The sequence below is a fragment of the Solanum pennellii genome, chromosome 1 (genome assembly GCF_001406875.1).
Source record: "Solanum pennellii chromosome 1, SPENNV200".
Classification (NCBI taxonomy): Eukaryota; Viridiplantae; Streptophyta; class Magnoliopsida; order Solanales; family Solanaceae; genus Solanum; species Solanum pennellii.
Window position 1 is genome coordinate 85,724,222 of NC_028637.1, and position 25,319 is coordinate 85,749,540.

Genomic DNA, 25,319 nt, shown 5'->3' on the forward strand with positions numbered 1-25,319 from the left:
TTAAATATTATTTGTCATCTAATACTTTTTTCATAGTATTAAATTTAATAAAATTAAAAAATAAAATAATAATATTACCAATTTCCCAAGTAAAAAATTGGGAGATTGAATTTAATATTGATCTAAGTAAAGATATTTTCGTTTAAATCATACAAACGATTATATGTATTGGTTCCCACCCTACGATAAAAACTCCACAAAAATCGACGTTAAAATAAAATAAAAGACTATTTATCTTTTACTGCATATACAAGCTAGTGTTTTTGTGACATCACTAATAATAAAGTAAAATATTTTGATTGACAAAATGTAATTTCATTACACTGTTATCGTAAGTAGCTGTTTGTACAACGCCTAGTATCAATAACTGAAATTAATCCTTTTATCTCTTTTTTTTTATACTGTTGGATTTATTATACGAGTTTGATTTGATGTATATATTTTTAATCATATATATTAGCAATTGTAAGGCTAAAATGGAAATGGAAAAAAATTAATCAAACTCTATTCTGATTTAGTATGTAATTAAATTTTTGGAATAAAATATAGGCATAGAAAACCAAACGTGTCATACATCAAATCAATTTCACTCATTCATCCTTATTCTAAAAAAAAAAAAAAAGGAGTAAATTAGAGAAGTATTATGCTCCATAAATCGTAATCAAATTTGGCGTTTTTTCTTTATTATATTTATTTTCAACTAACACTAATAACGGAAAGTGAAATGTCAAGCAAAACCACTGATATTAATACGACGTTACTGCTAATTATGAATGAAGAGAAGTTAAAGAGAATCATATATTTCGTAAAAATATCTATTCTAATTTGTTGATTTTATTTTTTTGATTATTTTAAAAATTAGCTTCTAATATAAATCTTATTTAAGAGTGTAAAATTAAAATATATATTTAAAATAATAACTTTATTAGATATTTTATTAAATTAAAATCAAACAAATAAATTAATCGAGAGGAAATAAGATAGTACAGACTATTCCAGTTGTCAAAATATCTGATAATATTAGAATACTCAAAAAGAAAAAATAAATGTGAACGACACCTACATTAAATATTAATTAGTTTTCTTTCCAACTTATTCATACAGGTAGCCCATCGACATCTACCTATGTATTAATTACACTATAGACATAAAAAGGTTCAATTTAAGTTCCTTTAAATGAATAATTATACTACAATTACGTATATGCTTACTCTATACTGTCAATCAAATTTTTTATTTAATTGTAAAATATTTAAAGTTTTATATTGCCTTAATTTATGATATTTTTTTATGATACTTTTCAAATAATATATCTGTTACTCTTGTTATTCCAATTTACTAGTGAACTTAGCCGCGCTTTGCGCGATAAAAAATTACTCGTTAAATTTGCTAAATAATTAATTTTTTTGAATAGTTGATTACTAAATATATTTCTAAAGATTCTTTATAGTCTTTTATCTAAATATATCAAATTTTAAGTCTTAATTAAGTTTATTATTAGTACTTAAATTTTATATCTTTTGTAATTTGAAATCGCTTAAGATTTTCGAAATTATAAAAAAAAAATCCTAAATTTATTCTCTTTATTTTAATAAGAAAAGTAAATTTAATGTAATAAGTTGAACTCTTTATGAAATTTAAATTTAATTTAATAATATAATAAGCTTAATGTAAATATAGTTTTTTTCTAATATCTATTCTTTTCCTTCAAAAGTATTATACTTTCCTTTAGTAATGAATTTTTTTTTTCATCTTTCACTTATCTTAGATTATGAAATGTTTGTAAATCATTTTCTATCTTGACTAATTTTACTACAATTATCATATACTGCCTATTATTTATATAAAAATGAATAGATTGAAAGATAAATAGTCTCAATTACGCAAATAATATAAAGTATTCAAATAAATTAAACCCAAATTATATATATGTATTAACTAAAATACAACTTTAAACTTACCTATATTTTAGTTACAATTTCTAAATTATTCTAAAAGGTAAACATAAATAAAAATTGTGAAATTGCCTAATCCTCAAAATTGATTTCATTATTCAAAATAAAATATATACAATGTTGAAACCATTAAAAGAACCTTAAAAGATAATAAACAAAACGATTCAAGTCTTCAAAGTTAAAATTAATATACCTGAAATTTCAATAATATTATTTAGTGTAGGTATAAATTATAATTAGATAAATTAATCAAAGAATCCTTGTTGGAGTACCAAAGAAAATTAAAATAAATTAAAATTAAACAAATAAACAAAATAATCTTTGTAGGAATACCAAAGAAAATTATCCTAGCCTCTAATTATTCAATTTGTACACACTCTCAATGTTCACTACACCATTTGAAGATTAATGGACATAAACATTAATGTAGGGTTCCTTTTCCTTGTGAGTTTATGAAAGTTAAACTTAAATATTGTCATATGTTCATCTTGTCTTCCATTATAAATAATAAAGATTATTTTTAAAAAAATGTGCAAAATAATAAGTACACTAAAATCATCAATAATGAGGAAAAAAGCAATAAAAAAAAAAGAACAAAAAAAATATTGTAAATAAAAGACATCAAACAAACTGAAATAAAAAGAGTAACATGATTGAAATATTGTACTCATCAAAATTGAATTTCCAAAATTGTCATATACTCGTCTACTCGTCCACACTGTTAAGTATTAACAATAGAAGTTAGTCACAAAGAATCTATATATATATATATAAAATTAGACATAATCAAAGTGATGTACCTTGGTAACTCAAATTAGATATTGTTCTCATTGAATTTGAATTCCCAAAATTGTCAAATGCTCATCTTATCTTCCACATTGTAAAAGTTAGTAACAAATAAACTATATATTATAAAATTAGAAATAACCAAATTGATGTACTTTATTTAGTATAAATATGATGAAGAAAGGAAAAATAAAATAAAAAATTCTTGCATTGGTGAAGATGACATGGTTTTAGTATTTATAGTAATCCATAAATTCTTAACTATTGAATAAATAAATTAAAAGAGTAATGGAGTAATCAATACCTACAATTGTAACTTATATTGGTCATTAGTGTCTTAATTATAATTTAGTAATACTTTCAAGAAGGAATAGGGAAAGGTTTAAATATTTAAAGGGATAAATTGTAACTTATATATACCTAAAATAATAAAGGTATTAATGGAGGAATTTAAAGAGAAATAATCAATAGAGGATATTTATTTAATTTAACTAACATATCAAGATAAAAAAAAGAGAAAAAAATCTTTAAAAAAAGATAAAATATATAAATTCTAATGGTGGCCTATGAGGGCTGCCACATCAGCACTTTCATATCCAGATTTATATATATATATAGATTTGGCAAAATGGAATTTGAAAAGCCAATGAAAAATTTATATGGTTTTTAAATATTTTATATTGTTAATTATTATAATTTTTAGTAAGTAATTGTTAAACATATTTATTATTCTTCCTATCTTAATTTACGAGACACTATTAGTATTTCAAGAGTCGACTAAATTTTCTTTAATATATTAGGGATAATGCCCAAGTACCCCCTCAACCTATGCCTGAAATCTCAGAGACACACTTATACTATACTAAGGTCCTATTATCCCCTGAACTTATTTTATTAATAATTTTTTACCCCTTTTCGACCTACGTGGCACTATTTTGTGGGCCCAACGATGATTGACTTTTTTTTTAAAACTAGTGTCACGTAGGCTAAAAAGGGGTAGAAAATTACTTATAAAATAAGTTTAGGGGGGTAATAGGACCTTAGTATAGTATAAGTGTGTCTCTGGGATTTCGGACATAGGTTGAGGGGGTACTTGTGCATTTTCCCAATATATTATTTTGAATTGTAAATTATTATGATTTATAATACTTTATAAATATATACAACTGAACACATTAATTTATTAGTTATTATAATTTACAAAACTTTTAACATAATTTTTAAATGTATAATATATTAAAAAAGAAAATATCACTCCCTTAACTAGAAGCACATACAACTCAAACAAACATATGGTACTCGTATTTTATGTAGTAGAGTATAAATTTTCAACTAATATTATATGATAAAATGACTCAAAATTTGTAGATTGAAATGTAAAATTTTCATTTGTTTTTATATTGTTAATATATATTTTTAATTCCATTCCACCGTGTTATCTCCAACTCAAAACCTCACACGTTGGGCCACTAATCTAATACCCCTAATAATAAAGCCAAAAAAGTCATATTATACAACTAGCTTCTTTTTCACACATATTTTAATTTCTACATACCTTATTTTATATTCCCACTTGACTCTCTATCTACTATATAAACCCTTCATCACTTTCATAATAATAAAACAACACCTCCCATATTCACATTTTGTTTTAGCATCTTCTCTTAATTAATTAATATTATGGAGACAGAAAGTCATACAATTGCAAAAGAAATTGGGGTTGCAAATAAGCAAACCATAAGATGGAATGATTTTGTTTTGAGATTTTTGGCATTTGTAGTTACACTTGTGGCTGCCATTGTGCTTGGAGTTAGCAAACAAAATGAGCTTGTGCCTGTTCAATTGGTACCAACATTGCCACCTATCAATGTTCCGGCTTCCGCTAAGTGGAGTTACATGTCCGCGTTTGTGTAAGCATTTAATTTTGATCGTGAATTCAGATATAAAATTTTTAATTTTTTTTTTTTGAAATAGAATTTTATGTGCTTGGAAATTATATAAAAGTATTGTAAAGGATGGTGATTGATAATTTTAAAGAACAATTGAAAATATTACGATAAAAGATAACTTGTTTGGTTTTGAAATTCTTAGAAGAATAATGGAGGGAGGTTCTTTCGTTTGGTATTATGATATTTTTTATTTATTTAAAAGAAATACAAATATGACAAGTTATTTTTCTTACTACATGCTAATTTTGTATATGTAATTATGATTAAGGTAAATCTCATGAATAAAAGATGCAAGAAGCAATACTCTCGCTATTTTAAAGGAAATATATATTGGGGATTTGTTTTACTAAATTAATTTTACTAACTATGCTTTCAAAATTTTATATTTATCTGCTATTATTTTTATGTTATTATTTAATACTCTCTCATTTTCATGGAGTATTAACTAGATTTTTGAGACCTTTTTCATCGTTCGAAATTCAAGATGAATGGATGAGATCTTTCTGTATTTTTCCTTTACTTTTATTAAGTTGATATTTTTATAAATTACACTATTTATAAAGCTATATATTTATGATTTTATAAAGGTCAATAGTGAATTATATGATTTAAATTATATCTTTAAATATTTTTCTTTTCAGCAATCCAATTAATATGTAATAAAGGGAATAAGAGGGATAATACCAAAAGAAAATAATAATTTTTTTTATTTAATAAATAAATTAATTAATTAAAAAATTACCTTTTTAATATAAAGATTCATCACATAAGATGAAACAAAAAGAGTACGCATTGTTTTGGCAAGAAGTAAATGAATTGGCAGTTAGATCGTGGACAGGCAAAAATATGTGATGGCAACAAATATCTTGCTACCTAAATTAGACTTTTTCTGCTCCATATTAATTACAAATGTTAAAGGAAGATAGTGACTAATATTAATATTATCGATGAGAATGAAATGTTAGTTGGGTTTACATAATTTTATTATATGGTTGGTAAATTTTTTGTATTATTATTTTTAAAGTGTTTTGATTGGTGTAGACGGTATTTATATTTCTTGTACCATTTGTTGACTCAAAACTAGTTTTGATTTGGGTCAAATATTGATGCTTCCACTATTGAGCCTAGCTACTAGATAAAAGTAGAATATTATTAAATATTACTTTGTGATTGAAACTAATTTTTTATGAATTTTAAATTAAATTTCAGGTACTTTGTTATTGTGAATGCAATTGCATGTGCATATGCAGTTATCTCCTTAGTCCTTTCGTTGGCAAATAAGGGAAAAACTAAAGGTCTTTCTCTAACGATCATTCTATTCGATCTCATCATGATGGCTCTTCTCTACTCCAGTGTGGGAGCGGCCGCGGCTGTCGGCCTCATCGGATACAAAGGGAACACCCACGTCCGGTGGAACAAGGTGTGTGACGTGTTTGGTAAATTTTGTGGACAAGTCGTGGCGGCAATTGCGATTTCACTAGTTGGTTCTATATTGTTTTTGTTGTTGGTGTTGTTGGCTACGGTGAACCTACATAAGAACATACGTCATTAACGACTTGACTTGAACCCTATAGTTTTTCTATATACTTAAAGTTATTTTATTGGATTGTATTAGATAATAACTAGGCTATGGTGTTTTCTTTAATTTAATTTACACGTGCGTGGTTGGTAAATCATCCTTTGTAGACCTATATGTGTTGCATTTCTGCTTTCAGTAAATATATTGTATTTATTAAATTTGTTTAGTTTATGTATATTCTTGAAATTGGAAGTGTGATTTTAATTATATTTATCGTCATATATTAATCTTTTTATTATAAGGATAACACAATATAATATAATGATCTTGATGTTACAATTTGAATTACAAAGTCATATTTTATGGTGTCCGCATCGCAAGAGACAAATTCATTGCCCTAGGTTTTTTTAAAAAAGACATTGCATGCTTAAGAGATCGAAGTTGACTTTAACTATGTGTTCGGTAGGAAAGAAAATATTTTTTAAAAAAATTATGTTCGATTGGTCAACAAATTGTACTAGTGAGACATTTCACGATAATTGTGTCTTTTCCACCATACAACACACCTCATCTTCACATCCATCATCTCAAATAAGCTCTAACAAGGTTAACCTAGATATGCAAAGTTAGGAGTGAGCTAACTCGATTAATTAGCAGAAAAAAGTCTATATTACTAAAAGAAATAATAAAAATTTTACTATATACAACTCGATTAAAAACGTATAAATTTTGAGCCATTAACCATCCACTTTTATTTCAGCCGAGCATGAGAACCAGCCTTAGCCCAACCCCTATTCAGACGAACAGAAAAAGGAAAAAAGAGAAAAACCATCAAAGTCATTAATAAAAGATCTCGAGGCAGTAACATTATTATGTGGCGACTCTATAATTTTCAAAAATAGTTAAGTTATTAATACTCTCTATTTCCTTAATTACTTGTTCACTTTTTTTGTTATATTCATTCCTAGGGGTGTTCGTAGTTCAATTTGAAACAGTTATTGATTAAAATCAAAATCAACCAATCTAGTCGATTTTAAAACGGAAAAAATAACCATCGGTTTGATTATTGTTGGTTTGGTTCAGTTTTTCTGGTTTATTCAGTTTGAAATTAATAAATTTTTGAGGACGTACATATCTCGATAGACACAAACACCAAGTACATGAACGATCTACTAGAAAACCTAACGTCAGTTCAGTCAAGCAATTAAGTAATATTAGAGTTATCATTACACGGACAAAGTGATTCATTTAAGAGAAAGTGTGACTATTTTATGTGAAGTAATGTAAGTAAAGACTAAAATTGATTTTGATGGACTTAGATTTGAGATTGTTATACCTTGGCTAAAGTGTTTGGCTTGAAAAAAATGGTAAAGTTAAAGACTTAAGTTAATTAAAATTTAACAAAATATTTTTAATTTATTTATGAATAATATATAAATATTAAAAAATTTATTTATCTAATTTATTGGTTCGATTTGGTTATTTTTGCGGTTATTTTTTAGTAAAATCAAAATCAAATCGAATAGTATCGATTTTCAAAATTTAAAAACCAAACCTAACCAAACTAAATCAAATATTATTTTCTTTAATCGGTTTGATTCAGATTGCGATTTGATTTTGTTATTAATCATAACCATGAACAACCCTACTCGTTCCTAATTAAATGACCATTTGACAAATCAAAGAAGGATAAAAATTATTTATCTATTATAACTTCACTTGATTACTTTGAAAAAATGTATACTCCCTCCGTTTCAAAAAGGATGACCTAGTTTGACTTGGAACGTAATTTAAGAAAAAAAAGACTTTTAATCTTGTGGTTTCAAATTAAAGTTATGTCAAGTGTATCAAAATGCACTTTAATCTTGTGGTCTTAAGCCTGGTGAAAAGTTAAAGTTAAAGTGTTGTCAAAAAAAGAAAATGGTCATTCTTTTTTAAACAGACTAAAAAGTAAATAGAGTCATTCTTTTTGAAACGGAGAGAATAATTTTTTAAAAACTATTAAATTTTTTAATTCATTCAATTCATAATTAATAGGAATATTAACGGGCTATCTCAATAATTATATTTTTAATAAATATATTTTTATTTAATTGAATTTAAGAAGGAATGATAACACGCCCTCCTAATCATACAAATTGCTCCCGAAATTCCCTATTTTAGTAAAATAATTTTACTAAAATGTTTACTCTATTTTTATTTTTCGACACTCCTAAATAACACAATTTCCTCCGTTTACCTAATGAGTCTTACTTCACAATTATTTGATTTCTTTGACACAAGCTATATTGATCTCTCTCTTTATAATTTTTTTTAATTAATTCTATAAATTTTACCATTGGTAACCCTATGTTCCAGGACTCAACTCTCAGTCTAGGAATTCCCTTGATCAAAACCACCCCTAATTCCAATCGAGGACAAAATCTCAATCGTCTATCATCATTTTTCAAAGCCGTAACCACAATCAAAAAAAGTTTCTCTAATCTATACAAAATATATATAAAAAAAATTAGAAAAACTATGTGGCCTTCATCATTAACATTAATAATATTTTGTTCTAATAATTTTAAATTTAATTTTATTTCAAGAAAAATCATACATGAATAACCCTTTCTCCATTCTTATTGGCTGGGGTGGAGAGAGTATAAAGTTTCAGTTTTCTTACAGCCCAAGTACCCACCCACCCCTAATTACCCCACTTGCATGTTTGTTTGAGCAGAAATTTTACCCTGTAAACAAACCAGCAAATGCTGTAAATCCTTAGGACAATCATGACCGTTGATTAAATAATGGAGAGCTGAGATTCAATCAAGTGATTAATCACCATGCAACAAATATACACAGAAGAAAATTTCTAACTGCAACAGAATCAAAATATGATCATTCGTTGGTGCAAAACTGCAAATATCATGTAACCAACTTGTTGGGGGTGGGGGTGGGGGTAGGGGTGGGGAGGTCTATATGTATATATATACATATACTCCATTGATACAGTAATGGTAGTGGCTTGAGTGATGAAAAAGAGTGAAAATGTGGCAAGAGATGATGATGAAGGAAGAAGCAGAAGAGGAAGAGATTGAGAGATTATTTATGGGTGTTATGGGAGGATATAAAGATGCTTTCATGCCGCCATTGACGGATTTTTCCACCATTAATGAGATGGGTTCAAGCTCATCATATGGGAATAAGAGGCACAAAAAAGAAGCTCCTCTTGCTGATGATAATATGCATAAGGAACGTAACAGAAGAGGGAAAATGGCTGAGTTGTACTCTCTGCTTCAATCCTTACTCCCAACTATCTCCCACATCCATAAGGTCATCGTAATTTGCTTCAGATTCGAACTCTTTTTTGTTCAATTTCGTAGAGGATTCACATAGAAGTACCCAACTGATTTGGAATTGCAATGTAAATTGATTTGAAATTTCTCTGTTTTTTTGAAAATTTCAGGCGACGAGGGAGAAGATTGTGGTGGAATCTATAGATTACATCAAACGTCTTGAGGAAGAAGTATTGCGGTTGAAGAATCTGAAGAAGTCAGTAGTGGTGTATAAACCTGCTTTATCTCAATGGAGAAACAGGGTTTCTTCTGTTAATGCTACTGTATCGAAAGGATTAGCATTTTTCGGGATCCAATTTCAGCTCACACAAGGACTGATGACTAACATCTTCTCGGTTCTTGACAAGCATCAGGCTGAGGTTTTGGCTGCTAATATCTCTGTAAGTGACCATCAGCTAACGACATTGACAATCACAGTAACCATAGGAAATAATGAAAGTAATACAGTAGAGAGTATTCGGAGAGAATTGCTTCTTTTTTAGAATTGTTTTGGTGATTTATATGCATTGGTGGATGGATATCATCAAGTTTCTCGAGATCTTTTTTGTGTTGTTGCTGATTATGCATGAATCATTATTTATAGAAAATGCATACGGATAGTTCTAGCAGATGTATTAGATTGAATTCGAAAAAAGTGAAATCAAAACACAGATGTTCAATTGATGGTATTATCCTCATTTCTCTGCATATCATGAACTCGATGTACCATTTCATTTCGAGTAGATCAATGATTACCTGAGAGCTGAGAATTTGATAAAACCTCAAAACTTCGAATATCTTTGCGAGGACCTTTGTTTTATTCCTGCGAGGATGTAAGTAAGGTTGTTTATTGTGTTTCGATTATGGCACTATTTTGTTGTTGTTTTTGCTCCCTTCTGGTAGACTTTGTTCTGCTTACATGTATCCTTCTTCATTGTACCTGGATTTGCTGCTGAGGTCTCTCGGAAGTCGGAAACAGTCTCTCTACCCACGAGGTAGTGGTAAGGTCTGAGTATATTCTACCCTTCCCCACAACCACAGTTCTCGTTTAACAAGCAGACCAACAGTAGTACCTTCTTTCCAGTTATATGATCTCAGTAGATTGCTCTCTGCAATCAAAGAGATAATCCTTTTGTTTAACATGGTTTGATGAGGACTCAATACGATCAAGCTTGCTTATCTCATAGTCCTTAAGAATAATGGATGCAAAATGGAATTGAACCCCTAGAAGCTTGAACATACAAAGGAAGAACGCATTAGCTATAGCCCCCATAATTTGGAAATGAACTGAAGCAATGTTACAGGACATTGCCATTTCCATAGACCATGCAAAATTGATATCATACATCATCAGGAATGGTTTATGAAACTCAAGAATGTCGGAGAAGGCAGAGCTAGCCATTTCTAAAACCTCGATGTGGAGGTACGTAGGCATTACTTGTATGACAGTGAGGAGGAAGCAACATTTTCTCCACCATTCTTCCTTTAATTCCTCTTGCCCTTTGTGGTTAGACAGGCATACTTATTGTATGTTGTTTTCCCTGTGGATATGCTAATATATATCTTCTAGCAGACAGTCAATAAGAGGTGTCACTGAGTGAATTTTGTTTATGGACTTCATTAACTTTGATCTTTAAGTTCTATAGAAGTTGTTGAAGCATTACTCTTCTGGTTCTTCACTTCTACTTCTTTTTTGTACTTAATGTACAATTCATTAGACGAGTGAAAGTTGCTCGGGTGATAAGTCCCTTCATTTCCAACAATGAGAACTTTTTTAAAACAATGTTCTAGTCTTTCACTATCGATTTCATTGTAGCTCTTCTATTCAATCTGGAACAGTTGAACTAGAACTGGATAGACAAGAATCTGTGAGGCACCAAACTAAAAGCTACCTACTTCTTTAAAGGAGGATAATGGAACTTATCATGAAGAAATCGAGTGCAATCTTCAATGTCAACAGAAACATTTTTATCATTTCCATCTAATCGAAAGTAGAGAACCACCACAGAGATTTTTTCCAGGACAAGAAGAAAAGTATGTTTCAATTATTTTATGCATAAAAAGAAAAGAAAACAAAATAACTCCATTTTTGTGCTCTTCTTTAATGTCATACTAAGTGTTCACTGTTTGTTTATTCTTGGTAGAAAGGTCCACCAACTTGTTAACAACTTGATCAAACTCTTCTTCTCTTTTCTCTCTTATCTTTTTCCTAAATTCTTTCACCTTTGCCTTCACATTTTCACCACCATTCTTCTCCGTCACCACATTTCTTATCACTTTTGCTGTCTCTTCTTTATTCAGTTTCCCATTTTTATCATCTCTCACAACCTCCATAGCTGTCCCCAACTCGACCGCCATTCTTGAATGAGTATGTTGATCTAAATGCATAGGCATGGTTATAAGAGGAACTCCAAAATGTAAACTTTCTAGTATAGAATTCCATCCACAATGGCATAAGAATCCCCCAACACTTGGATGCTCAAGAATTCTTGCTTGAGGTGCCCATTTTTCCACAATGACACCTTTTCCTTCAACTCTATCAAGAAAGCCTTTTGGTAAAGCATTTTCAATGTTAGTATCTTCACCTAATGGAAGCCTAACTACCCAAATGAAATTCAATTCACTTAGCTCTAAACTATGAGCTATTTCTTCGATTTCCTCTTTGGACAAGAAATATTCACTTCCAAACGAGACATAAACACAAGAGGACTCATCCTTCTTGTCTAGCCATTGGATAATCTTGGAGTTCTCCTCATTCTCTGTCGTTGTTCCCATTTCACGAATAAGTGGACCTACTGGTATGACCTTTTTATTGCTTAGAGTCGAGAGATAATCAACATACTTACCCTCTATTTCATTACAAGTGTTGATCAAAATGATCTCATGGGATTTTTCCAGCCCATTGAAAGCAACATCAGGTCCTATGGAAATGTTCATTTCCGCGGTGAGTTGGAGTTGCTTTGCCTCATAATCCTTAAGGAAAGTTCCTGAGAATGGAAACTCTCTTTTGCCAGCATACAGATAATGGTGATAGAAGAAAGATACTGAAGCAGTACCAATGATAAGGAAATCAATAGCGGGAATTTTTCTTGAAGAAGCAAGTTCTGGTGCCCATGGTTGATACCCATCAAAAATAAGCAAATCAGGACAGAGAGAATCAAGAATATTGGCAAAGGTAGAACCAGCTCCTCCAAAAGTTTGGATCAACGTTGAAAGGAGGTTTTTCGGTAGGCCATTGGTGGTGTGCTGGTGGCTAGGAAGTAGTGGTGATGATGGTAAAGGGAATTCTATTAGTTGGATGTTTTTTGGTAGATTTTCTTGATTGATGGAATTGAGAATGATAGGTGTTGAACAAAAGTATATGAAGAAAAGATTGGTTTTGGAGAGTTTCTTGGCTAGTTCTAAGTAAGGGGTTACATGGCCATGAGCTAACCATGGAACCATTAGAACCAGTTGAGTTCTACTCTTCACATCCTTGGAGAGAGAAAAATAATGTCCACATTGCAAAAAAAGTAAAGTTGTGTTGTAATTTGCAATGGCTATGAATAATATGCAGAAATGACACCAAAGAATTAATAATAGTAATAATAATGAAGGTAACACCGTAAATTTCTTCTGTTTCACCTCCGCTGCACCAGGTTTCAGCAGCGCAAACAATCACTTTTTATGGAGTAGGAAGTTGCTATTGAGGAAGAACAGGAGGTGCAATCATACGGGTGTTGTATGATTGACAGTGTCTGCACTTCTGCCCGATTATGTGGAAATATACTTCAGTTGTGTCATTACAGTCATTACAAAGAATCCAGACCTGCGAGTAACAAGTTAGGTGAGTTAGCGCCCTTGGTTGCCCCTCTCTAATTAACAGCCAAAGTAACTAACACATCGCAAATATAGGGTCAAAGGACAAGGAAGTACCTTCTTATATCTAAGATCTTCAGGCATGATTGTCTCTTCGATCTAAACAAGGGAAATTTTCACTTTTAGCGTAGGACTTCAATACAGCTAGGTAAACAGAACTCATGAAAATAAGAATAGAGAAAACTTAACCCCCACCGGCCACCCCCAACACAACTAAAATAGCAAGCAGTCTGAAATTGCCAAAGAATTAATCATTCAGCATGACCAACTTAAGAAGTACAGGAACAATCATCACCAAAACCTTAACACTGCCCACAGATTTGCAAATTCAGATGTACACTTAACGTATATCTTATCAAGCTTGGGACAGAGAAAAAGAGAATGAAATATCGTGTGGTTTTTCAGTATTATCGACCACAATTATTTTACAAAGCACAAGAGCTTAACGTACTTATGGGAATTATGCTGATCGCCAGACATGCTGGACCATACCACATGGTTCAAAATGCATCCTCTATTTAGCATATCATCATTGCAGACAAAACTCAAACAACTTGTTTAAATGCAAGAACTAGATGTCAGGTTTCTCTTTTCTTTTCTTATTTTGCCTTCGGAATAGAAGGTGAGCTGGCACTCTCTTTACCATATAAAACTAGATTTTTGTGGACGATAGAACTATAAAAAAAAAACAATGTTGTTCCAAGACAAACTTATTTAACTGAAAATAGAGGAGAAAAAGGTCTTATATACAGCCCTCCAAAAATTTATGCACAATGCTGAACCAGTTCCCAAGTTATTATGCATGCACACACAATTTTCGATGAAAGGAGTATACATCCTCAAGCAATTGGACAATTCAAACGTTTCGGACTGATCAAGATTCACGAAATTGGACTTGGATCATAGCACTACAGTTGTTAGATCCAATCCCTTAAGAACAGAAGCAGTTTTAGAATATGCATAAAACAGCAACAATATGATAAGATAAACCCTTTGAGAATTAATATCTAAACCTACCTCCTCATCCATTCTTTTCCAAGCCTTGGTCATGTCTAGAGTTGATCTAGAACATATTGGACAGCAGTATCTGAGTTTAAAACAAAAGGGAAGTCAGTAAACATAAAACTTTTCATTCCATCCATTGAAACTCAAAATCAACAAACATAGATAAATACTAAGTGATTACTTGTCACGCTTTATCATCTCGTGGTAGCATTCTGTATGCATTGTGTGCCCACATTTCATTACAGTTGTGTCTTTCAGAGAATCAAAGAGAAACTGCACTTAAAGAATGAGAGCATTATGAATGACAAGAACATTTAAAGGAGGGATCCACAGGGGTATGTAACGTACCTCGTAACAAATCGGGCAATGATGCCTCATGGAGTCCTCCACGCACGAGTGATTATTACGCAGATTAACTGAATAACAAGAGTCTGCAGAATGAAAGCCAGAAGTAGGTGAAGAAGCTAATGTAGCAACAAAACAACAAGAGAATCCACAATATTATGTGAACGGCCACTTTGCACAGCACTAAATTAGAAAGAATAAAGTGATATTTTCATCATACAATTGGCAAATTTCTTGAGAGAGCAATGTAAAGAAAAATCGGAAGGCTTTGCTCAGCTTTCTTACTGTAGATTCTCTATTTGCATTGTACAACCAATTATATAAAAAAGAAAAAGTTTGGTCATCAGAACAAGTATGTTCAATAAGCCAACTAGCATCAGAACATAGTTGCACGACCAGAACTACGGGAAACACTGAGGAAGACACTCCTACATTCCACTACTTAAGGGAGAAAAACAGCAAAGAGAATCTTAACATGTAGTTTGTATTACAAGTGAAATCGAGGGTGTCATTACTTAACAAACAACATTTATTCATCTAAACTGCAAAATAAAATCTTAAAACATTTACCCTGGTAATTTTACCATGTATACTTCCAAGGTAAAGAATCAAAACTACATTCCTTCTTACTAATGAAAGATAGATCTGGATGCTCATAGATAAGAAGCAGGATGAAAGTATAAGAAGAGGAAGTTGAACAAAGAAAATGCAGCTGCACTACGATGTGCTATATCTTCCAAGTCAGTCCTTTAAGACTATGTTATAAGAAAAGAAACCTGATTATTCAGATCGTAATCATTTAGTTTTAATTACTTGTAATACTTTCTTCACCCCCACAAAACACCGGTTGATAGAGAGTAATTATTAGGAAAAATAGCAAACAAGACTAAACTAATTGGAGTTACATAGTATAGTTGCAAGAATCTCTCATTATTTAATCAACATATTAATGAAGAATATACTCAAGAAACACATAAGAGAAATAACACAGAATTTTCCACAAAGCGTTGAATAATAATGATAGGATGTTGTGATGCGCACCACACTTGTTGCAATGAAAGAAGTTCTCCCGACCACCAACTCTGTGCAAAGAAAACATGTTACGGAACTTCGAAAATAGAAGATATTCACCACATAAATCAACAAATCCGCAGCGATATATTTGTACACTAACCTGCAGATTCCACAATCATCACAATGAAACTGCCCTTTGTCTATCTGTAACAGGCGAGTCCAGAATAAGCATTTCGGGAATGTAATGGCTAAAAGAGTCTAAGCCCCAAAAATAGTTATGCCATCCGCGTTTCAGACTTAAAAACAAGTTAATCACATATTATTAGAAGGCACAGTATATTACATCATCGTCATAGAATTTGCACACTTCACAAAAGTATTCTCCCATATTGACACCACAGTTCGTACAAACGCGAGCAACCTGAATTGAAATAGAAAAAGACATTGTAGCATCAACTCAAGTAATACCAAAGAGAGAAAGAAAGCATGAATTCAAGTCAAACGACAACACATACTGGCTGTTCGGTATCACAAACTGAGCAGATGACCTGAAATACCCAAAGAACACATATCTCATGATAAGAAACTTTCAACGATTAAATGTAACAGATGAATAACTGGAAATGGAAAAAGTAGAAACATAACCTGTGTGACATCTTGTCGAACTAGTTCATGCCTATCAAAAATCTTACGCAACATACTCTGTTGAAACACACACACAGGTTAACATCCATTAGACAGATACTCCCTCCCAATATATATGACAACTTCTGGATTTTTTCATCAACCATAATATTTTGATGTTAGTTTCCAAATATGTAAATTTTATTTCAAAAGATTCTATGTCAACTCAAAATGCGAATTGTGCCACATAAATATAGGAGTAACATAAAATAAGTCGAAAGCAAGTAAGTTACCGTGGCTTCATTGTGACAATGTCTGCAGTCATAGACCTCATTGCAGCAAGGGGCTCTAATCTTGCATCTTCTCCTATAGTGCTTGCATCTATCAAAAGATCCAAAATCAGGACAACTAAGAGACTATAAGAAAAAAGGCATAATTGAGATATAGAAAAAATTTCATAGTGTTATTATCTCCAATTATATTCGAAGAAATTAACTTTCTAAGATAATACTACCAATTCATGTGGCACATTTCAAACTTAAAAATTCAAACAAATCTACATTTTATATATATTTTAAATTATCAATTATTGTGACTTATAGATTTCATATGCGATTTCCCGATTAAAATTAAAATTGTTTCACTATCAAAATACGAAAAATATCATATAAATTATGACAAATCAAGTCAAAGAAATCTATTTGAAGATAGACAAAAATTCAAAACTTAACAAGTTTCAATCTGAAACTTACAGAAAGAAAGTTAGTTAGATGTTAAATCAACTACATGAGTTTAGCATCTAAAAGAGTTAAAACACAATCAGATCGCCTCAAAACAAAAAAAAAAATTATATAAGATCATCTGACCTGCAATAAATAAACATGAAAAAGGGAACTATTTAGTAAATTAGTATTGAACATGAATATAAAAAAAATTATAGAGATAGTACCCATAACCCATTTTGCCAAAATCAAGTCTTTCATTGCAACAACCTTCCATTTTTGCAGAGAAAAATAGTTACACCACCACCCACCTTATGGAAAATAGGAGGAGGAGAACTGAAGAGAAAGAGAAGAAAGAAAGTTGTGGGTGGTGGGTCTCAAAATGGCTCAAAACCCAAAGTGCAATCAAAGTACAAAGAGTAATACTATCATCTTCTCAACTCCAAAGATGCACTTATACTTTGGGAATTTAAAAATTGCCACCATGTTATTAAGGTCACTCTCGTAATTGAATTTGGTGTAATAATATTATCAATTCTGTTTAATTGACATGTAACTATTTTGTTAGTAAGTAATTGATGTAATTGACATGTGTTAGTTATCCTCTTCAATTTATAATTACATTGTATAACTATAATTTATTTTTTTTTGTTTTAATGTATTAGATATATATATATATACATATATATTTATTCTATCGTTGTTCATAATAGTTTATCAGGTAAAGTCATGCACTCCCTTAGAAAATTTAATACAAAATGTAATTTGATTAATACAATCCTATTATAGTAAGAATGTCAAAAGTTTACATAACTTTTCAATTAAACAAAATGAAACAATTATTAAGAACAGAATTGAAATAAATTAACTAATTATTTCTTGATTATTTAAATTGACAATTAATTTTGGACATTTATTTTTAGTATACCTACCAAATATTTATGGAGAGAGGAAGTAGTATTTTTAAAAATATTTTTTTATTATTTTAATTTCATTTCCTTTTTATTTTCAACATTTATTTTATGTTATTCCGTGCCATTTTTCTAAAATTAAAGTAGAATTTTATGTTGAATAAAGTTTATGTCTTTATATTTTCTTTTTAAACAAAATTTTAGGTATACTATGTTTGAAATTTAAATTAGTAACCAAAATTCATGTAATCAAGTATCACATAAATGAAAGTAAGGAAGTAATAGAAATAATAAATAAGGTATTCTAAAAGACTAGCAAATTTGATAAGAATTTGATCACAAATTTAAAAAATATTAAAACTAAAATAATAAAAATATTTTTAAAGATTATAATATAACATAAATAAAATATTTTTATAATCAAATTTTCTGAATAAAAAAAAAAATTTGTAATAAAAATACTATAAATGGAAAGGTGGTTATAGCTCAATACCCAAAGTTGAATAAATCTGAAAAAATGTCTTGTAGTCAAGTGGATACATTTTCTTATTCTTATGGGGATGAATAATTGAGATTAAAATAAGATATGAAGATACCAAAAATGGAAATAAGTGGATATGCTAGAATTTTGGGATAACGTGGGAGGGGGGGTGGGGTATGGGAGACAAAAGGACAGGCGCCGGCATTATTAGCAAATGGGAATGCAATGAGTAAAACAAAAGATTTAGGAGTTAACTATTTCTTGGCATTTACACAAACAAGTGTAGTTGGCTGACACTTATATCACATGGATGATCTCTATTGGTTGATCTAGCATTGGGAGATGATCCCTTAAGATGTTCATCTAACTATGATTCAGTGATAAATATTTATTTTTTTTAATCGGAGATATTATTTATTCTACATGTATAATTTTGATTATTGCATTTTAAAACTGTAGTTTCATGTATATACAAAATATGTATTTATATATGGGGATTTTCATATATAATCACTCAAAAGAGCTTAAATATATTTCATAGTTATAATTTGTTAATTACGATTCGAAGTTACATGTTAGAGAGAGAAGAGAGGCAGTGATATTGGAAGAGGGAGGAGACAGGTGAGCGAGAGAGGACAGAGAGTCGAGATAAGCAAATTTTATATGCATATATATATATATATATATATATATGTAACTAGTATAATATGTATATGTATATCTGGAGAGCGAGATTGGGAGTTGTAGGAGAGAGGAGAGCGAGATTGGGAGAGGGAGAGAGAGACGAGCGAGAGAGGACAGAGAGTGGAGAGAGGCTAATTGTATTTTGTATTTGTATATATGTTATATAATTGTATATATACACATATGTATAATTTGTATTTCTAGACGTAATTACAGTTAAAAGTAAGTTCTGAGCCGTAACTAATTCAAGCTATAGCTATATTAGTTAATTAACTAGTATATGTTTGTTTATCTGCGTGATTTTCCCTAAAGAAAAGCAAGTAAAATGTAAAAAATTAAAGAGAAAGAAACAATTGGGCCTTTTCTTTTCTTTTGCCCAATAAGGTTTGTTCTTCTTTACGACCCACCCAACCACCTTTACTAATAGGCCCCCCCTTTCTTCTTCCTCACATCCATCACCCTCGTCGCCGCTCTCAGTCACCACATGCACCACTCCCCTCTTCGACGAATTCTCCACCTTCTTTCTCGTTCTTCAACATCCTCCAGCCCCACTATATTTATTGTTCTTCGAACCCCTCATCCGCACCTCTTCTTTCTCCTTTTTCGAATCTCATCATTGACTAACACCTGCCTCTGAGTGAGAGAGGACAGAGAGTGGAGAGAGACAAATTTCATATGCATATCTGTCGGATAATTGTATATATATGTAACTGATATACATATGTATTAGTATGTATGATGAACGAGATTGAGATAGGGTGGAGAAAGGCGAACTACATATGTATACCTATCAGATAATTGTATGTATGAAACTAGTATACATATGTATATGTATATCTGGATAGCGAGATTGAGAATTGGAAGAGAGAGGAGAGCGCGATTGTGAGAAGGGGAGAGATAAGCGAGAGAGGACTGAGAGTGGAGGGAGGCTAATTGTATTTGTATATCAATTATGTAATTGTATATATACACATATGTATAATTTGTATTTGTATAAGCGATGTAATTATTGTTTAAAGTAAGTTGTGAGCCGTAATTAATTTAAACTGTAGTTATTTTAGCTAATTAAATAGTATGTGTTTGCTTCTCTGCGATAATTTTCCCTAAAGAAAAGCGAGTAAAAACTAAAAAATTAAAGAGAAAAAAACAATTGGGCCTTTTTTTTTCTTTTAGTTAATAAGGTTTGTTTGAATCAATTAATGATTATTTTAATCGCTTTGTCGGTTGACCTTCTGGCTCTCTGAGAGGCTCAAATTAGTGGATCCATATAGATATAATATGGTCATATGGTCATATACTCTGGCAAGGCATAGGAAAAACCCTTCCAATTGGGTTAGTTGTTGGACATCATGAGCTCACATGATTTATGTCGGTTATAAGAAACTTCCTAGTTTATGCATTTTTATGATAGATCCTTAAATCTATTTGATTCACTTTAAGTATATTATTTATAACTATGATTACGTAAGGCTATTGAGATAGACTCGTATCTATATATGCTTCTGAAAGAAGATTGTGAATGGTTTTTAGATAGGAACTCCAACTACTTTCACTTTAGTTATTTCACTTTGTATAAAAACATTTCTATGTTTGAGAGGTTAGGTCCTCTGAAGAGGAATAACAAGAACCTGAGAAGTTATTTAAAAGTTACAAGGCCTACTTTACATTTGATTCGAAAGGATTTTAGAAGTTTGATTCCTTCTAGGATGAGGCGAAGAGTGGAACTTGTGGTTTCCTGTAAAGAGGAACTCAAGGCAAAGGTTCATACTGTGGTTTACACTAAAGAGCGCGAGGAAGATGAAGAAAGTGTAGGTTCCTCAAATCATGTTACAATCCAAAATGAGTATGATTCTTTGCCTCAAAAGAAGATTGAGGAAGAGGTAGAAGATATTTCCTCGTGTTGTCATATATCGGTCAATGAAAATGATCTTGTGGAAGAGGAAGATGCAAAAGATGCTCCACCAGAACTTGAAGAAGGAGTAAAGATCACAATAGATCCTTTGAAGGAAGTTAACCTTGGCACTGATGAAGACCCGAAGCCAACTTACTTGAGTGCGTTTCTAGAAATTGATGAAGAAGTCGCTTACATGAATATACTCAAAGAATATAGAGATGTCTTCGCTTGGAGTTATAAAGAAATGCCTGGATTGAATCCTAGAGTAGCGGTCCATCAATTGGCAGTCAAAAATGGTTCTCGTCCTGTTAAACAAGCTCAAAGACGTTTTAGACTAGACTTGATTCCGTTGATAGAAAATGAAGTTAACAAACTCATTGAGGCCGGCTTTATTCGTGAGGTCAAATATCCTACATGGATTTCAAGTATTGTTCCTGTGAGGAAGAAGAATGGTCAAATTCGAGTTTGTGTTGACTTTAGAGATCTCAATAATGCATGCCCTAAAGATGAGTTTCCTCTTCCCATTCCAGAGTTGATGATTGATGCCACCACTGGTTATGAGGCAATGTCGTTCATGGATGGTTCTTCTGGATATAATCAAATCCGCATGTCACCAAAAGATAAAGAACTCACTGCATTTCGCACGCCAAAAGGTATTTATTGCTACAAAGTGATGCCATTTGGTTTAGAATGATGGCGCCACATATCAAGAAGGCTATGCAAAATATCTTCGACGACTTGCTCCATAAAAATGTTAAATGTTATGTTGATGATTTGGTAGTAAAGTCGAGGAAGAGGGGTGATCATTTGAAAGACTTAAGGATGGTGTTTGAGTTACTCCGAAGATATCAACTAAGGATGAATCCATTGAAATGTGCCTTCGGAGTTACTTCAGGCAAGTTCCTTGGCTTTATTGTGAGACATCGAGGAATTGAAATTGATCAAGCCAAAGTCGATGCAATATCAAAGATGACTGAACCTCGAGATATTCATGAGTTAAAAAGTCTCCAAGGAAAGTTAGCCTACTTGAGAAGGTTCATCTCAAATCTAGCAGGGAGATGTCAACCATTCAGTCATCTCATGAAGAAAGGTGCTCTTTTTAATTGGGACCAAACATGTAGCGAAGCCTTTAAAAGTATCAAATCGTATCTAGCGAAACCTCCGGTTTTGGCAGCCCCTATACCTGGAAAACCATTGATACTCTACATTGCAGCACAAGAAAGGTCTGTAGGAGCCCTGTTAGCTCAAGAGAATAGTGAAGGCAAAGAAAATGCTCTTTATTACTTAAGTAGAACGATGACGCCAAATGAGCTAAATTATTCGCCAATTGAAAAGTTATGCTTGGCACTGGTCTTCTCAATTCAAAAGATGAAGCATTATTTTCAAGCTCATGTTGTCCGCCTTATTTCTAGAGCAAATCCCATCAAGTTTGTTATGTCAAAACCTGTCCTTAGTGACCGACTAGCAAGATGGTACCTCCAATTCCAACAATTTGAGATTGTGTACATCCCTCAAAAATCCGTGAAGGGACAAGCACTAGCGGATTTCTTAGCAGACCATCCTATACCAAATGATTGGGAGTTAACTGATGAGTTTCCTGATGAAGATGCGATGTTAATTGAAGTTCAACCTCCTTGGAAAATGTACTTTGACGGGGCTGCACATCGCGGCGGAGCTGGTGCTGGTGTGGTGTTCATCACTTCACAAGAAGAGATTCTACCATTCTCTTTTACTCTAAAACAATGTTGCTCCAATAATGTCGCTGAATATCAAGCACTGATACTTGGACTTGAAATGGCCGTTGACATGAAACAATTACATTTACAGGTCTTTGGTGACTCTCAATTGGTGATTAATCAACTCTTAGGAAGTTATGAGGTAAAAAAGCCTGAATTGCGACCTTATCATGATTATGCTCAAAAGTTGATAAGATGGCTTGGGGATGTAACCCTTCAACATGTGCGTCGAACAGAGAATAAGAAAGCTGATGCATTGGCTACTCTAGCTTCAACGCTAACCCTTCCTGATCAAACGCAAGTAACTGTCTGTCAAAAATGGATAGTACCACCGTCAAATGAGGAAGAATATATTGAAAATAAGCTTGATCATATCGTCGCCATTGTTGAAGCTGCGAAGGAAGATTGGAGACAACCCATCATTGACTACCTATGTTATGGGATACTTCCAGAAAATCCAAGAAGAAGAACTGACATACGTCGTCGTGCACCTCGTTTCCTTTACTACAAGGATACATTATATAGAAGATCATTTGAGGGTATGTTATTACGATGTTTGGGAGAGGAAGAAGCGATTCAAGCTCTGCAAGAAGCACACTCAGGAGTATGTGGATCACATCAATCTGGACCAAAACTTCATTTTCACATAAAGAGGATGGGGTATTACTGGCCAACCATGGTGAAAGATTGCTTATATTATGCTAGAAAATGTGATGCTTGTCAATTTCATGCGAATTTCATTCATCAGCCACCCGAAGTATTGCACCCAACCATCGCATCTTGGCCATTTGACGCTTGGGGACTGGATATTGTAGGACCATTACCAAAGTCTTCTGGTGGACACTTGTACATCTTGGCTGCAACTGATTACTTTTCAAAATGGGCTGAAGCTGTCGCTCTTAAAGAGGTGAAGAAAGAGAATGTTGCAAATTTTATCCGAGTAAATATTATCTATCGCTTTGGCATCCCTCGCTATATAATAACAGACAATGGCAAACCATTTGATAACAAGTTAATGAACAAGATTTGTGATCTTTTTGACTTTAAGCAGCGTAAATCTTCTATGTACCATGCTGCCGCTAATGGTCTTGCTGAAGCATTCAATAAGACTCTATGCAACCTGCTCAAGAAAGTTGTCTCCCAATCCAAACGGGATTGGCATGAAAGAATGGAAGAAGCTTTGTGGGCATATAGGACAACATATCGCACACCAACTCAAGCAACACCATATTCACTTGCTTTTGGAGTTGAAGCAGTCCTGCCACTCGAGCGTCAAATACCCTCCTTAAGACTTGCTATTCAAGAAGGGCTCACTGAGGAAGAAAATGCTCGATTGCGTCTTGCTGAGTTAGAAGCACTTGATGAAAAGAGGTTAGAAGCCCAACAAAACCTTGAATGTTATCAAGCTCGTCTATCTCGTGCTTTTAATAAGAAGGTTCGCTTGAGGTGCTTTCAAGTTGGAGATCAAGTTCTCGCGGTAAGAAGACCAATCATTACTTCGCACAAGTCTGGGGGCAAATTTACCTCAAAGTGGGATGGACCATATGTCGTACAAGAAGCATATTCAAATGGTGCTTACAAGCTTGTTGATACTGATGGCTTAAGGATCGGTCGTATTAATGCCAAATTTCTAAAGAGATACTATCCTTGAAGGAAGATGATGCTCCTTAAGGTACGAGCCTAAACTGCATGTCACTCCTGGCCCGCAAGAGTATAAACTGTGTACGGCACAACCACAAAAAAAATCACTCAAATCCCCAGAACTACGTTGTGACTTGATCCTCTTTATTGAGGTACGTAGGCGCTTAGAACCATATTCTAAGTTCAGTTGCATGAGTGTCAAAAAAAATGTTCCCACTTGATCTATTGCATGAAAGTCAAAGCGATATATATTTTATTTTTATCTTTTGTCTCATCAAACTTAAGACTTGCACGAAGTATTGATGGGTCTATGGAAGGGGCAAACCCTTATAAAATATGAATCTCTTATTAGTACGGTGAAAGTCTTTAAATTAGATCAAGTATGCAAACTGGAGTCTTTATATTCTTCGAGTTTATTATTTGAAGTATCCAAATTCTCTAAGTATACAAGTTGAAGTATTCAAATACTCTAAGTATGAAGGTAAGACTTCAAGTATATAAGTAGAAGTCTCCAAATGCGCATGTAATTGAATTCCATGCCTAAAGGAGCACGAGATTTGTCCCTCTGCACCTTAAGCTAGCTTTGTTGCGGATTATCCCTCAATAGATCTTTGAATTTCTATGTTTTAAGGTGGACAAACTTGTCCCTTTGCACCTTAAGCTAGAGTTCCGAAGGATTTATCTTTAAAAGGATCTTTAAATTTCCATGCCTTAAGGTGGACAATATTTGTCCCTTTGCACCTTAAACTGGTCTTTTCACGGATTTATCCTGTCTCAAGTTGGTCAAGCATTTGGGACCTTGTAACACCTTGAGTTTATCTTTAAGGCGGGAGCGTTACACGGTATCCTATTAAAGCTTCAAGTTGGTTAAACATTCG

At 32.2% G+C, this 25,319-nt stretch overlaps 5 protein-coding genes across 5 annotated transcripts; 3 read left to right on the forward strand and 2 right to left on the reverse strand.

The window, feature by feature from the left end:
- Window positions 1–4,324: 4,324 nt before the first annotated feature.
- LOC107013169 (CASP-like protein 1E2) lies at window positions 4,325–6,455 on the forward strand. Its single transcript, XM_015213150.2, has 2 exons — window positions 4,325–4,651; window positions 5,900–6,455. The coding sequence occupies exons 1-2, from the start codon at window positions 4,422–4,424 to the stop codon at window positions 6,240–6,242; spliced, it is 573 nt and encodes a 190-aa protein (XP_015068636.1). The 5' UTR covers window positions 4,325–4,421; the 3' UTR covers window positions 6,243–6,455.
- A 2,775-nt stretch (window positions 6,456–9,230) lies between these two features.
- Window positions 9,231–11,397, forward strand: LOC107031584 (the record flags this gene model as incomplete). Its single annotated transcript, XM_015233011.2, has 2 exons — window positions 9,231–9,524; window positions 9,658–11,397. Coding segments are annotated over 2 exons (666 nt in total), but the record flags the coding sequence as incomplete, so codon positions are not given.
- An 82-nt stretch (window positions 11,398–11,479) lies between these two features.
- LOC107024394 (beta-D-glucosyl crocetin beta-1,6-glucosyltransferase-like) lies at window positions 11,480–13,183 on the reverse strand (the record flags this gene model as incomplete). Its single annotated transcript, XM_015225375.2, has 1 exon — window positions 11,480–13,183. A coding segment is annotated over one exon (1,545 nt), but the record flags the coding sequence as incomplete, so codon positions are not given.
- Window positions 13,028–17,536, reverse strand: LOC107027381 (E3 ubiquitin-protein ligase MIEL1-like). Its single transcript, XM_015228583.2, has 12 exons — window positions 17,322–17,536; window positions 16,666–16,753; window positions 16,394–16,450; window positions 16,264–16,296; window positions 16,092–16,169; window positions 15,909–15,952; window positions 15,776–15,816; window positions 14,738–14,820; window positions 14,571–14,662; window positions 14,402–14,471; window positions 13,442–13,483; window positions 13,028–13,334 (listed from the first exon to the last, which is right to left on the reverse strand). Exons 1-12 carry the CDS (start codon window positions 17,369–17,371, stop codon window positions 13,209–13,211), a joined length of 804 nt encoding a protein of 267 aa, XP_015084069.1. The 5' UTR covers window positions 17,372–17,536; the 3' UTR covers window positions 13,028–13,208.
- A 4,221-nt stretch (window positions 17,537–21,757) lies between these two features.
- On the forward strand, window positions 21,758–24,451 carry LOC107024402. Its single transcript, XM_015225387.1, has one exon. The coding sequence runs from the start codon at window positions 21,758–21,760 to the stop codon at window positions 24,449–24,451; it is 2,694 nt and encodes an 897-aa protein (XP_015080873.1).
- Window positions 24,452–25,319: the final 868 nt, after the last annotated feature.

Bases quoted from the DNA above. Each gene is read 5' to 3' on its own strand.
- LOC107013169 (XM_015213150.2), top strand. From the start codon at position 4,422: ATGGAGACAGAAAGTCATACAATTGCAAAAGAAATTGGGGTTGCAAAT. The intron at 4,652-5,899 runs GTAAGCATTTAA...ATTAAATTTCAG, and splicing joins AGTTACATGTCCGCGTTTGT to GTACTTTGTTATTGTGAATG.
- LOC107027381 (XM_015228583.2), bottom strand. From the start codon at position 17,371: ATGGAAGGTTGTTGCAATGAAAGACTTGATTTTGGCAAAATGGGTTAT. The intron at 15,817-15,908 runs GTTAGTGTACAA...TTCTTTGCACAG, and splicing joins GATGATTGTGGAATCTGCAG to AGTTGGTGGTCGGGAGAACT. The intron at 14,821-15,775 runs GTGCGCATCACA...TTCATTCTGCAG, and splicing joins CTTTCATTGCAACAAGTGTG to ACTCTTGTTATTCAGTTAAT.
- LOC107024402 (XM_015225387.1), top strand. From the start codon at position 21,758: ATGGCGCCACATATCAAGAAGGCTATGCAAAATATCTTCGACGACTTG.